The sequence below is a fragment of the Canis lupus genome, chromosome 25, assembly GCF_011100685.1.
Source record: "Canis lupus familiaris isolate Mischka breed German Shepherd chromosome 25, alternate assembly UU_Cfam_GSD_1.0, whole genome shotgun sequence".
NCBI lineage: Eukaryota > Metazoa > Chordata > Mammalia > Carnivora > Canidae > Canis > Canis lupus.
In genome coordinates, this window is record NC_049246.1 from 30,019,272 (window position 1) to 30,032,485 (window position 13,214).

The 13,214-nt window shown below is 44.3% G+C and overlaps 1 protein-coding gene across 5 annotated transcripts in view; it reads left to right on the forward strand.

Annotated features, from left to right (window-relative positions):
* CCDC25 (coiled-coil domain containing 25) overlaps window positions 1–2,801 on the forward strand; it is a 39,006-nt gene extending 36,205 nt beyond the window's left edge. For all 5 annotated transcript variants that reach the window (XM_038573742.1, XM_038573741.1, XM_038573743.1 and 2 more), the window contains one exon: window positions 1,251–2,801. In XM_038573742.1, coding sequence (XP_038429670.1) covers window positions 1,251–1,280 — 30 coding nt within the window. In that variant the 3' untranslated portion in view covers window positions 1,281–2,801. The remainder of the gene's footprint in view (window positions 1–1,250) is intronic.
* The last annotated feature ends 10,413 nt before the right edge of the window (window positions 2,802–13,214 follow it).

Here is a 13,214-nt window from a genome sequence, read left to right on the forward strand (position 1 = left end):
TTTCATTGTCACCAACCCAAATTATCTTAAGAGTGTTTTTCCCAGTGTTTGGGATCTAATACTTACCTTCCATGCTAGATGGTGACTCTTTGAACATCTTTAATGCTAGGATTTCTGCTTAGGACTGACTCCAGGACAGTCACAGTTCCAGTTCTTGTATAGAACACCAATTAGTTCGCTCTTCATACAACTATCAAAAGCATTTTTACTGTGGCCTCAGTTCGTTGTGCTCATTGAAGGGAACTGGAGATCACACCAGACTTCAGAAACCATCGTTTCCTGCCTATATTTCTGTCTTTACTAAGAGCTATTAAGAAGGAGCAGAGTGTATACATCTGGAACCCTGAGCCCTCTCTCCCCTTCTCTAACAGCTCAGGTATCAGGCCATGGGTAAGAGAAGCTGCAGCAAGGGATAAGGGATAAGTTCATTTGCAAGCAAATGTCCCAGACTTAGACATTTAGTGAATGTTGGCATCCAGAGCAGTTTTTTCAGGGTGTGCAATAGCTCAGAAAGGAGTCTGGGGCTCTACTCTTGTCCTTGGTCTTTAGGACTTGTCTCTAAGCCACACAGTAAAATCAGTGCCTTTATACTGATTATATATATCAGTGTGTGTGTGTGTGTGTGTGTGTGTGTGTGTGTGTATAATGTGTATATATATCAGTATATATATATGATATGTATATATACATATATATACACACATATCATCATGTAAGATTTTTTAATTAAACTTGTCAGGCCACCTAACTTGGTAGTAGCCTATGGCTTCCTAATCACTTTTTCTATTAAAAAAAAGAAGAAGAAGAAAAATATCCATTTTGTGACAACCTTGAGGTTCAAAATAATGGAATTCAGGTAAAAAATGTGTTAGCCTATTGGCAGCATTGGTGGCATAAGGATATGAGGCAGGATCTGCTTGGATTCATATTTTGGTATGTTTGTTGAAGGAGCAATCCGTTTTCTTTGTGTCACACTTACTACGCCCTATCCTAGGCCAGGTGAACCTTTACTTCATAATTTGGAAACCGTCGGGCACTTGTTGCTATATGTAATTCAGGCCATATTAGGACACCGTAGAAATTCAACTCCTACTTTAAGATAGAGAGGTGGTGAGTGCATGTAATGATTTTACTTTCTGAACTCTGCAGTTACGCATAAGGAAGCTTGTTACTTAATAATTGTGTACATTTTAAAAATTGAGTTATTTATTTTGAAAGCTTTTACAGTTTCACCTTTTTGTTTTCTACAGGACGGCAATGACTCTGATGAATTCATGTGAATGGAGGAAAGGACCTTTGAAAGATGTGAATTGCAGGACAGTTTCAGATGGTCTGATTTCACCTGTATTCAGAGATACAAAAAAAACAAATTCTACCTTCATTCTGCACAAATACTACCAACGTTGGAGTTAAAAAAAAAAAAAAAGTGTTCCCTTTTTTGCTGACAGAAAAGGATCAGATATTTATAATATATTTGGACTTGAAAACAGCATATAACTTTAGGAAAGTGAAAATATTTTTGCTGAAACATGTCTTGGTACCTCATGAAAGTTGGCTGCCCCTATTTCTGGGATAGACTTTAGAACAAACCAGCTCTGCAAAGTATTTGTTCCTGTGATCTGTCCCTGAAAACAGATGTCTTGAAAAACTTTTCATATTTCTTAAAATAGCTTCACTTCTGTTAAGAAGAATGTATCAGTGAGCAATATATGCGAACGTTGCCCTCAACCCTCATTTCCTGACTAGAACAAAAATGCTTATGGGTTTTGATGGTGATAGTGATATTTTCAGAAGATTGCTGGCTTCAGCATTCTCGTCCCATTGTGCCGGGTGAGTCTCTTTGCAGAGTTGTCCGCGGCTCTCATTTTGTCCTGGCTTCTGTCTTGCACATCCGTTCTCTGAGCGAGGGCCTCCCCCTAGGTACCATCATGCTTAGAGAAGTAGTCCACCTTAATCAAAGTTGAGCATGTAGCAGTGTTTACCCGAGCACCTAGTAACCCAAGCCACATACGTACAACTTCAGGCTCCAGAGCCATGTCTCAGCGCCAAGGGAAGATATGGGGAAGCATGATCTGAATCATTTTCAGAATGTGTAAGTTACCTGATTTTTGCCTGGGGATGCAGCAGAAAGCGAAAGTCCCACATTGGGGTTATACTTTTAGAAAGAATGAGGCATTTTACGAGCCAACAAATTAACTTGTTTATTTACCTTGAAATAATATTTACTTTGAGTTGTATCTCCAGAGTTCAGATTTCTCAGTTGTAGGTCCAGTAATGTAATAGGTAACAGGACTCCTCATCTGAACCACCTACTCTCCAGGGGGATTCTGAATAGAAGGTGTATTTTTATTGCAATCCCTGTAGGAAGAGATAAAACAAAACATGAAAGGGGAAGAAGAAAAGCCTGCAGGTCAGGAGGCATACAAATTCATATTTTAACCACACCCAGAACTCTACACAAACTTTTTATTCTTAACTGTATTCTAGCCCAGCAAAAGTTATCCTTCTCCAACAAATACTCTACCTGTAAGAGCACTTTGGAACTGTGGGTAAAACTAAAGACTTCAGTGTTTCTATTTATCCCAAGTTGGTGTGTGAGGTTGAACTGGAAAATTGCCCTGAGGCATACCTCAGCCAGATTTTGAGAGGGGAGATATGGGAGATGACTCCAGAAATTAGTGATTGTGTGTATGTGTGTATGTGTGTGTCTGTGTCTAATAACATTCAGCCTGGAGTTCCGTGATTTTAGAAATGTAAAAATAAAGAATCATTTTCTATTTGGAAGGACATTAATATATGAACTCTTAGAATGTGCTCTTTATCCCCATCCCCACACTGGTTCTGGGGTGATCCTGGCTGTAAAAAATCCTCATCCATCTTAGCTCAGCATGGCAGCTTCTAGAAGCTATCCTCTATCTCCCTCACTGCCACGTGTGTCTCTCCCTCAGATGCCCACGGGGTCCGAGTGGATGACCTTTCCCAAACCCTCTCTGGATTGAGTGGAAACGCACACGGCCCCTGCCCGCCACCAGAGGCACATCTTTCACACTGTGGCAAACATCTAGAACAGGGGGATCTTGGCTCTGGCATCACCTGTGTCCCCTCAGCCTGCCACTGCTGCTGAAGGACTCCCCTGTACCATGGCCCCCCCACCCCCGCCATGACAGCAGATATGGTTAGAGCTTTTGAAATAGATGACTGTTTTTAGTGTAGTGTGAGAGATCCTGGGGTCTAAATGTTGAACATATCCTAATTATCACCTCACACTGGTTTAAAATGTCAGAGCCTCTCCTCTGCATTCTCTTAGTTGAATTCCTAGCTCTCAAGCTTCCTGAGTGGCTCTGTGTATTGGGCAGTCTTTTCCCCAGCACCCATGTTCCTAAAAAAAAGAAAAGCAAGGACCTGTTCTCTTGAGGGTGTTGGTTCCGTACAGGGCGTTACAGGTCACACTGTTGGCCCTAAAGCCATCTTTCTTCCTAGTGGCCTGTTAACTATACTTCCTATAGGAAAATTCCTAATCATTATTTTGATGAGCTGTGCCCTTGATCAGATCCATGGGTCCTGAGGGTGTCTCTTTTTAACTGTGTCTCATTTCCCTACTCAGATCTGCAGGCTGTGGGTGAGGTTCACATTATCGTTTAATTTGTTAAACAAAGTCGCCTCTGTTTTATTCTTAACAGCTGTAGAATCCATTTCTTATCAGCCTTTGTTGATCTGGGGTCAAGATCTTGGGCCGAAGGAGATCAGACACAGTGCTGGTGCTGAAACGCATATGGGGAAGCTTACTTACCAAAGTATGGAAGGTTTTGTTTGACATTAGCAGAATAGGCAACAAACTAGCTGAAGGCAGTAGCTCTTGTTTATTTTTATTGTTTTATATTTAACTCTTTCTCCTAGCACAGCTTTTGCTGAGCCTTTTAACTGTTCAGAGCCAGGGGTTGCCCCACTCAGAAAGGAAGGTGTCAGGTGGGGCAGCCCGGGTGGCTCAGCGGTTTAGCGCCTGCCTTCGGCCCAGGGTGTGATTCTGGAGACCCAGGATCAAGTCCCACGTCAGGCTCCCCGCATGGAGCCTGCTTCTCCCTCTGCCTGTGTCTCTGCCTCTCTCTCTCTCTTTCTCATAAATAAATAAATAAAATCTTTTTTTTTAAAAAAAAAGGAAGATGTCAGGTGTACACAGGGCAGGAGTAGGAAGACATCAGCTCTAGCCTCCAGCTCTGGACCAGAGCTCTCCCCTGGACCCCCCATCTTCGCCTCTGAGAGGCAAAGCCCTTGGTCTCTGGGCTAGAATAGGTTCTAGGGGAAACTTCACAGGACAGGGAAATAGAACACCCTTCTAGTGATATTGAAGCCTGCCTTTTCTCTGTTTGATTTCAAATATGGCATCGTGAATGACAAAACCCATGCTCAGAATGATCATGGTCAAGTGAGTGGGCAAACTTTGATTTTAAAGAAGCCTATAAACAATCAAACTATAATATAATCGGAAGTGTAAAATTAGAAACTGAAATTCCAAGCTACATTTCCTCTCAACCCCTCTAACTGCAATAAGTATGGCAGCTCAGAAATGAGGACACCACTGCCAGCGCCCAAGCAGGCTCCCGTTCCAGTTTCACTTAGACCTCTTCTCTGCTCGGCACCCGTGGGCCCAGCACGGGGCAGGAGGCTTTATGTGCACTCTTGTCATTTCACGAACGAGAAGATGCCAACTACATATCCATCACATCCGAGATGAGCAATATGTAAAATACAATAAAAGCTTTTAGTTTGAGTAGAACCAAGTGTGTGTGTGTGATTTTACTTTTCACTTTGCTTCCCCAAGCCTCTGCCTCACTGATGGGATGTGCATACTTCTTTTAGATGAGTAAGAAGAAGGAGGTTGGTGGCTGCCTGAAATGACACCCTCTAAATGGTCAGGTTTGCTTCTTAGCAGGAGGAAAGGAATACATCAGGGTGAAGGGAAGATTGCCCAAGAGTTCCAGGAAGAGAAGCAGAGAGCCTGGAGCTCAAGGGCCAGGATTGAGCACTGTTATTTGAAATTTACAACTTGATACCCTGCCTTCGAATTCCTAGGGGTCTGCTGAGATTTTAACCAGGATGAGGCTACATATGTGAAGACTTGCTGGGATGGTATCTTTTTTTTTTTTTTTTTTTTTTTTAAGATTTTGTTTATTTGAGAGAGAAAGCACAAGTCGGGGAGGGGCAGAGGGAGAAGTAGACTCCTCACTGAGCAGGAAGCTTGTGGTGGGGCTCCATCCCAGGACCCTGAGATCATAACCTGAGCTGAAGTCCCAAGTTGAACCAACTGAGCCACCCAGGCGCCCTGAAATGGTACCCGTAAAGAATGTAGTGGCTTTGAGATGAATGGATAAAGAAGATGTGGTTTATGTATACAATGGATTATTACTCAGCTATTAGAAATGACAAATACCCACCATTTGCTTCAACGTGGATGGAACTGGAGGGTATTATGCTGAGTGAAGTAAGTCAGTCGGAGAAGGACAAACATTATATGTTCTCATTCATTTGGGGAATATAAATAATAGTGAAAGGGAATATAAGGGAAGGGAGAAGAAATGTGTGGGAAATATCAGAAAGGGAGACAGAACGTAAAGACTGCTAACTCTGGGAAACGAACTAGGGGTGGTGGAAGGGGAGGAGGGCGGGGGGTGGGAGTGAATGGGTGACGGGCACTGGGGGTTATTCTGTATGTTAGTAAATTGAACACCAATAAAAAATTAAAAAAACAAAAAAATAAAATAAAATAAAAATAAAAAAATAAATAGAAATGTAAAAAAAAAAAAAAAGAATGTAGTGGCTTTGGACCAGTGTTCTTTACAGATTCACCCTTTCCGTGCTGGTGCTTGCTCTGTGCCTGAATGCATCTGCAGGGAGAAGTCCTGGGGTGGAGGGAGCTGCAGAAACAGTCAAGTGTCGCTCTCAGCTGCAAAAGCATATATGAATTCTTTTTTTTTTTTTAAGATTTTTTTTTATTTATTCATGATGGAGAGAGGGAGAGGCAGAGACACAGGCAGAGGGAGAAGCAGGCTCCATGCCGGGATCCCAAAGTGGGACTCGATCCCAGGACTCCAGGACCGCGCCCTGGGCCAAAAGCAGGCGCTAAACCGCTGAGCCACCCAGGGATCCTGCATATATGAATTCTTAAATGATTATTAGAAGACATTTGAGTCCTATTTCTCACTAGTCGGGGCAATGCTTACTTTTGGTTGTAACTGCCTTAGCTATGAAAGTTCTTGGATTTCAATTTCTGAGTAAATTAACTGATACGGGGAATATAGGTTGAAACCAGAATTCTTACACCCAAACTGTAGAGATCCATGCATATACCTGGTGGACTCGGGAGTCCACTGAAAATACAAATACCCATCTTACACCATATGGTAACTGCAGTTTATAATTAAAATAGATCTAACCTCTTTTTCTGGCTCACGTTGATTGCTTCATTCTTTCTGATTTCACAGTATCACTTACTTGAGGAACTTCCCACCTTAGTGGTTGTGACTGTAGTTCTGCCCCGGAGCCAGATGAAATAAGAAACTTCTCTGCTGTTGGCAGGCACCGGACTGGCACTGACCTGGCATTTTCTGCCTTTGTCTGTCGATAGCCAAGGAATGGAGGCCAAGGGAAATGAAGGCTCACCCTTCCTATCTTATGTTTACTTGTTTCCAACTGGTGAGTGGGCGTCGATATTTAAGGCTGAAAAAAAAAAATCTCCTAGGTCAGTATGTGTTTTCATTCCCACATCAACCCCATCCTGTAACCACTGCAGTAAAAATGTAAGACTAATGGCCTGACATTTCACATCCTGCCTGGCTGAGGCCTTAGGCGCCCGCTCTCCTGCTGGTATTTTGGGTTCTGCTTCTGCAGTCTGCCTTGCATAGAACAAGCTAACCTTTGCTTCTGATTCCTGGGATCTGTTCGGAGAATAGGATCTTTCAGCCACTCAAGGCTGGTCCGTTAGTCTTGAACCTTTCTAGCTCCTCGGCCAAATCCAGGGTCAGCAGGTCTAAACCACAGACTGAAAAAGGTCAAGAGAAAAATATTGTTAGAGGCAGTGCCCTTTACCCAGCTCAGTCTTCCCAGAATTTTCTTCTGTGGTGAAGCCCTCAGCTTTGCTCTGTCCCTTTAAGACTTGACTTTTTCTTTTATATCGTTAATGTCCTCAGTATTAACGTGAGACGTATGTAACTTAGCCTAAACTAGAATTGCTTTAAGAGCCTTTGGAGGGACCCCTGGATGGCTCAGCAGTTTAGTGCCTCCCTTCGGCCGGGGGTCGTGATCCTGGAGTCCCTGGATCAAGACCCACATGGGGCTCCCAGCATGGAGCCTGCTTCTCCCTCTGCCTGTTTCTCTGCCTCTGTGTGTGTGTGTGTGTGTGTGTGTGTGTGTGTGTGTGTGTGTGAGTGTCTCATGAATAAATAAATAAAATCTTTAAAAAAAAAAAAGTTAAAAAAAAAAGTCTTGGAGCTCTTCTAGTTCATTTTCCCTTCATTCATAAGCCAGTTCAAAACTCCACTCCTCGGGGCAACTCCCTGCTTGGCCTCACCTGCCAGTATCCACTCGGATTTGGCCCTGGAGTGCTCAGCGTTACCTTCTCTGTTTGCTCTGGTAACTCAAATTGCACTGGAGCTGCAATCAGGGGATGCCCTGACCCCACTTCCCTCAGCCTGGAAGGCACCCCAGCCTGAGAGCTGGGCCTGGACTTTTATCCTCACTGCCTCCAACATCATGTTTGACCTTGGGTGGCTTAATCAACCTCTCCAAACTCCCATTTCTTCTGGCAGGGTTTCTAAGCTCCACTGTTCCTTCATCCCTGCCCTATGGCCCTTGGGAAGAGGACTGTATAGAGTTAGCAGCTTGAGCCTGGACAGCATGTTCAAGGTATAACCAGTAGGGAATGACTCCCAGTACCTCATATCTCCCCTCCCTCTGTCCAAGTGAAAGCGACATTCACATCAAGGGGGCTGTCGCCCTGGACTGAGATGGTGCACCACTATGACTTTGACCTCTTTGCCAGTGAGAGTGCCTGACCATGTTGGTTATGCCAAAGGGAAGATCACCTACATCAACCAGTACAGCAACCGGCCCATCTTCAGCCGGCCACTATACATTGGCTTATATGAGGATGTCACTGTGGGGACCCCTGTGCTGACAGTTCTGCTCCGACCTCACATGAAACTGTGTGGGCCCTCCTCTCCTTGCCTTTGCTGTCTGCTGGTCTATCCACCTCACTTCTGAGAGGCTTCATTTCCTCATATGCAAAATGGGCGTGAGACTTCCCAAAGTTGCTGTCAAGAGGTGTGAATGTTGGATGTGAAAGCATCCCCTGAGCAACCCCACCCACCATCATGTCCCAGCCTCCCCAAAGGTGCTTCCGGAGCTCCTAGCAAGTGGCAAGTTTTGTGGCTTCTCCCACCACCCTGCCAGGCCTGGTCTTTGCTGCCCCTGCCTTTTCCCAGGGTCAGCCTGGTCTTTCTACTGCCTTTGCTGCAGGAGGGGCTGAAGTTATGGCTCTCTGCTCAGACACTGTGAAATTCCTTCTCCCTGGCCTTCTCTGGGATGTTATTAAAATGCTTCATGAGGGGAAAAAAAAGTCTTTGGAAAGGGGTGGAAGTTTTCAAATAGACAAAGCTTAAATTTGGTCACAGAGAAAGCTTTATGGATGCCCATAGTTAGAAAATATTTCTTTTTTCAATAAGAAGGGAGAAGGTGGTCCATATTCCTGTCCCCTCACCCCCAAAGTGAGGCTCTGCTTGGTCCCTCTTCTGCCATGGTGAAAACCGTTATCCGCCATGTTTAAAACCAGTTAATGATTGAAGATTTGTAATAGAGTAAAACTTTGGTGAGCAGAACAACATGGTGATTACCTGGACTTTTTCTTCCTCACTTTTCAGACAACTGCTCATATAGCAGGGATTAAGAAAGTGCAGGAAACTCAAACCCTCCCTCACTTCAGCTTGCCCACTCTTGCCTCCAGGCGCTGTGAATGATCTCCACTGGAGAAGGGCCCCCCACCCCCAGGATCTCCTAGGATTCTGAGTTGGGAAGAATGTTTAAAATGTTCTTACTCAGGGACACCTGGGTGGCTCAGCAGTTGAGCATCTGCCTTCGGCCCAGGGCGTAATCCCAGGGTCCTGGGATTGAGTCCCACATCGGGCTCCCAGCATGGAGCCTGTTTCTCCTCCCTCTGCCTCCCATGAATAAATAAATAAAATATTTTAAAAAATGTTTGCATTTCTATGAATTAGGTACACAGGGTTCAGAATTCAAAAGGTGTAAAAGGGCAGAGGACAGAGATTTTTTTAGGTCAATGAAAATACTCTGTATGATAACTAGAGTGGATACATGTCAGTATACATTTGTCCAAACCCGTAGACTCTACACCAAGAATGAACCATAAGGTAAACTGGACTCTGGGTGATTATGACGTGTCAGTGGATGTTCATCAATGGTAGCAAATGTACCCCTCTGGTGGGAAGTTGATAATGGGGGAGGCTGTGTGTAGGTGTGGGGGTAGGTGGAAATTGGAAAGCTCTGTATCTTTGCTCAATTATGCAGTGAACCTAAAACTACTCTAACAAATAAACACTATTTAAGAGAAGAAAAGGGTACAGAGTGATGTGTTCTCAGTTCCTTCTTGGAGGCAACCAATGTTACCAGTTTTGGGGTGGTTTTTTGTTTGTTTTTTGTTTTTTATCAAAGGTAGAATTTCTCTGTCTGGACTCAGGCCGGCTTGGTAATTCTGCCCACTTCTTGGGTGACTATGTCCAGCTAAGGAGGGAGGAGAGGCTTCTCTCTACCTTTGCCTCCTGGGGCACCTAATCCAAAATGCCTAGCCACTTCCCAGACATCACACCTGGTTACTGGGGCTTAGGCCAGGTAATGAGTTCCGAAATGGAGAGGAACAAGAGGACTAGGAGTGCCTTGGTGTCCCCACCCACAAAACAAAGTCTGCTTGGACACCAAGTAAAAGGGCAGATTGTCTCTTGATGAACTCCTGTGTTCTAGTTCAATCTGAGCTCAGGGGAGAAGGAACACAAGGAAGGAAGAGATCTGCTTGCTTTCATCTCAGTTTGGGGTGGTAGAGGAGGTGATGAGGACAAAACTGGCCTCAAGCAACTCAAGATGTCCTTGTCCCAATGCCCCTGTGACTGCCCCCACCACTTGCTACCTTCACTACCCAGCATCCCAGTGCTTCTTCCTCCTGTGACAGAAGGAAAGGGAGGAAAGATCTAGTCTGGGTGGGGATGGGCACAGGAATGTGAAGGAAAGGGAACTGTACACCATTTCCATGCCTAGATTTTGTTTATTTTTTATTTTTTAAAAAGATGTTATTTATTTATTCACGAGAGACACAGAGACAGGCAGAGACATAGGCAGAGGGAGAAGCAGGCTCACCATGGGGAGCCTGATGTGGGACTCCATCCCAGGACCCCCAGATCATGATCTGAGCCGCAGGCCGACTTTCAACCACTGAGTCACCCAGGCATCCCTCCATGCCTAGATTTTACCTTTAGGAGTGGGGGTTTTAGGATAAAACTCAGCTCCTTTTCTATGTGACCCAGCATAAGTCAGCTGTCCCCTCTGGGCTTCCTTTTGCCCACTGGAAAATGAGAACTAGGATGAGAGCAGGGTAAATTCCAGTGCATGGGGGTCAGGCAGGTGATGGGAACAAGGGCCGGCAAGGCGGGCAAGTACATACACACACCACGAGTGAGCTTCTGAAGGGAGTGGCTGCTTCTCAGCTCTGGCCAACAATCACCAGGGGGAAACAAGATTTTATTAATGGATTCATCAGAGGGGCTGAAATTGATAGAACAGGAAACAAGAAGTGGCTGTTTCCTTCTAGGCCTTTCTTCAGCAGAACTCTGGGTTCTCTTGTCCACCTTTTGATGACGTATTGGACCAATAGGTCAGACTCCATGACTTTCTGATCAAATGCCCAGAATAGGAACGTTCCATTTCAAAATTACAACTTCCTTTTAGGTATGAAAAAATGTTATCATTTAAATCAAAACTTGAATCCCAAATATAATTCAAAACTTCAACTCACCTGCTAGCTTAGGTCTGACTGGTCACTACCTCTTCCAGCTGCTTCTCTCTTCCCTAGAGGCTGGCTCTTAGAAGCTGAAGTGATCTCAGTGGATCTAGCAGAGGCTAGAAAGGTAGATAAAACAGGTTCAGGCCTTTTGTGACTGGTACTATTGTAATCTCATTATTGGAGTGTCTTGTAACTGAAATGTGGGTGTACTCACCTACATACTGCTCTGAGCTTTACAACTTCGTGAATATCCAATAGCAAATTACATCATGCATCTGATTTTTAAGTCAAATTTGTATATGTTAGCTCAGAATTATTCAACACGCCTGAGCCAAACCAGGCCTGTCTGTGGGCTCTCACTTGAGGGCTGGCTTAGAACAGGTTTGAGGGTCTCTTCCAATCATTGTCATCTGCAAAGTTCCGATTTTTTTAGATTGAATAAGAACCACTGGAAGTCATCCAAGCTTTCCTCTTACAGTCAGGGGAAACTCCTTCCTTTCCCCTCTAGGACTTCTGGATGCCAGACGCCTCCTGGAAATGAATTCTCCTGGGCAGACACCACCAGTGTCCTGCAGAAAAGAGACCTGAAGGGAAGGGCCAGCAGGTGGCAGGAGGGAATAGCACAGGTCTCAGCGTAGGTGCAGTTGTAGTTCCAGCTGTCACCTTTGTGAGTCGGTACTGTGTTCTTGCATTTGTATGGGTGGAGAAACACACGACCTCCAGGATCCCTCCAGCACCAAGATTTTCGAAGCACATCTGGAAAAGCTATGCTTTGGTGCGTGGGTGGGTGGGAGGGAGGGGTCTCAAAGCTCTTTGTCATTGAAATCTTAGAATGTGGGGTAGAAGGTGCCTGAATCTTCTAAACCAATTCCATGTATTGATTTAAAAAGAAAATGGCTGTCAAAACCTAATGCCTACACTTAAAAACAGATTTCTATTGTTTCGGATTCAGCTTCTAGCTTTCCCTCGTGAGCATTTATGCACAGGTTTCATAGAATTATGGATTTTCATGGAAATGTAGCCAGTGGAGTTTGGAAGGGACCTTGGAGGTCACCTAAGCTGATTATGATCTTCTGTGCCCTTTACGAAATCCGGTAACAGAACTCTTCCAGTGTCAGCATGAATGCATTTGGAGACAGGAAGCCCAGTACTTACTAAAGCCATTTATCTAGGGGCGCCTAGGTGGCACAATAGGTTAAGTGCCTGACTCTTGGTTTCTGCTCAGATCGTGATCTCAGGGGCATGAGATCAAGCCCCATGTTGAGCCCTGCATTGGGCTCCACACTCAGCACAGAGTCTGCTGGAGAGTCTCTCTCCTTCCTCTACCCCTCCTGCTCATGCTCTCTGTCTCAAATAAATAAGTCTTAAAAAAAAAAAAAAAAAAAAAAAAAAGATCTAAAGCCATGTATCTATTAGAAAGTTACTCATGAAGCCAAACAGGTCTCATGGTGACTTCTATCCAACATTTTGTCTTCTGGAGCCACACCCAGGCCAGGTTGAATTCCTTTTCTATGAACAGCCTTTAAAGGTTGAAACATGTCAGTTGCCCCCTGTGACTGTGCCTAAACATCCCATTAGCAGAAAAAAACAGGCATCTGAGGACAGAGGATGACCCATCACATCACATGGGGCAAGTGCCCCTCACTCCCTAGTTTGCCTAACTCCCATGTAAAGAGCAGCTTCCTAACAGTTCATGGTTCATGGCCCTGGCCCCAGAGGCTTGGACCAAGCAGGGGTGGATCATGTAGTCTCAACCACTTGACTCTTTGACTGACACTGTCAGCTAAGTCCCCAAAGTCTTTTCCACACATCATGATGATTAGACTCTCTGGACTTTGGGGAGTTTATCTGGATTCGAAGACTTTAGACCCATGGTTGGATGGATTGATTTTTTTTTTCTGTAAAACGTAACAAATACCCAAAGGAGTGCATAGAAAGATACAATCACTTGGAATCTTATTGAAATTTTTTCCTATGGTTTTGTTTCATTACTTAATATAATGTGTTTAATGAATTTTCCCCATTAAAGATATCTTGTGAGAGTCCACTCACTTATTTCTGGTTTTAATTATTTACCCCAAAATAATCCCCTTTACAAATATTACCTACATATTTGTTAACATTCCTTCTATAAAAAAAACAAAAAAACAAAACA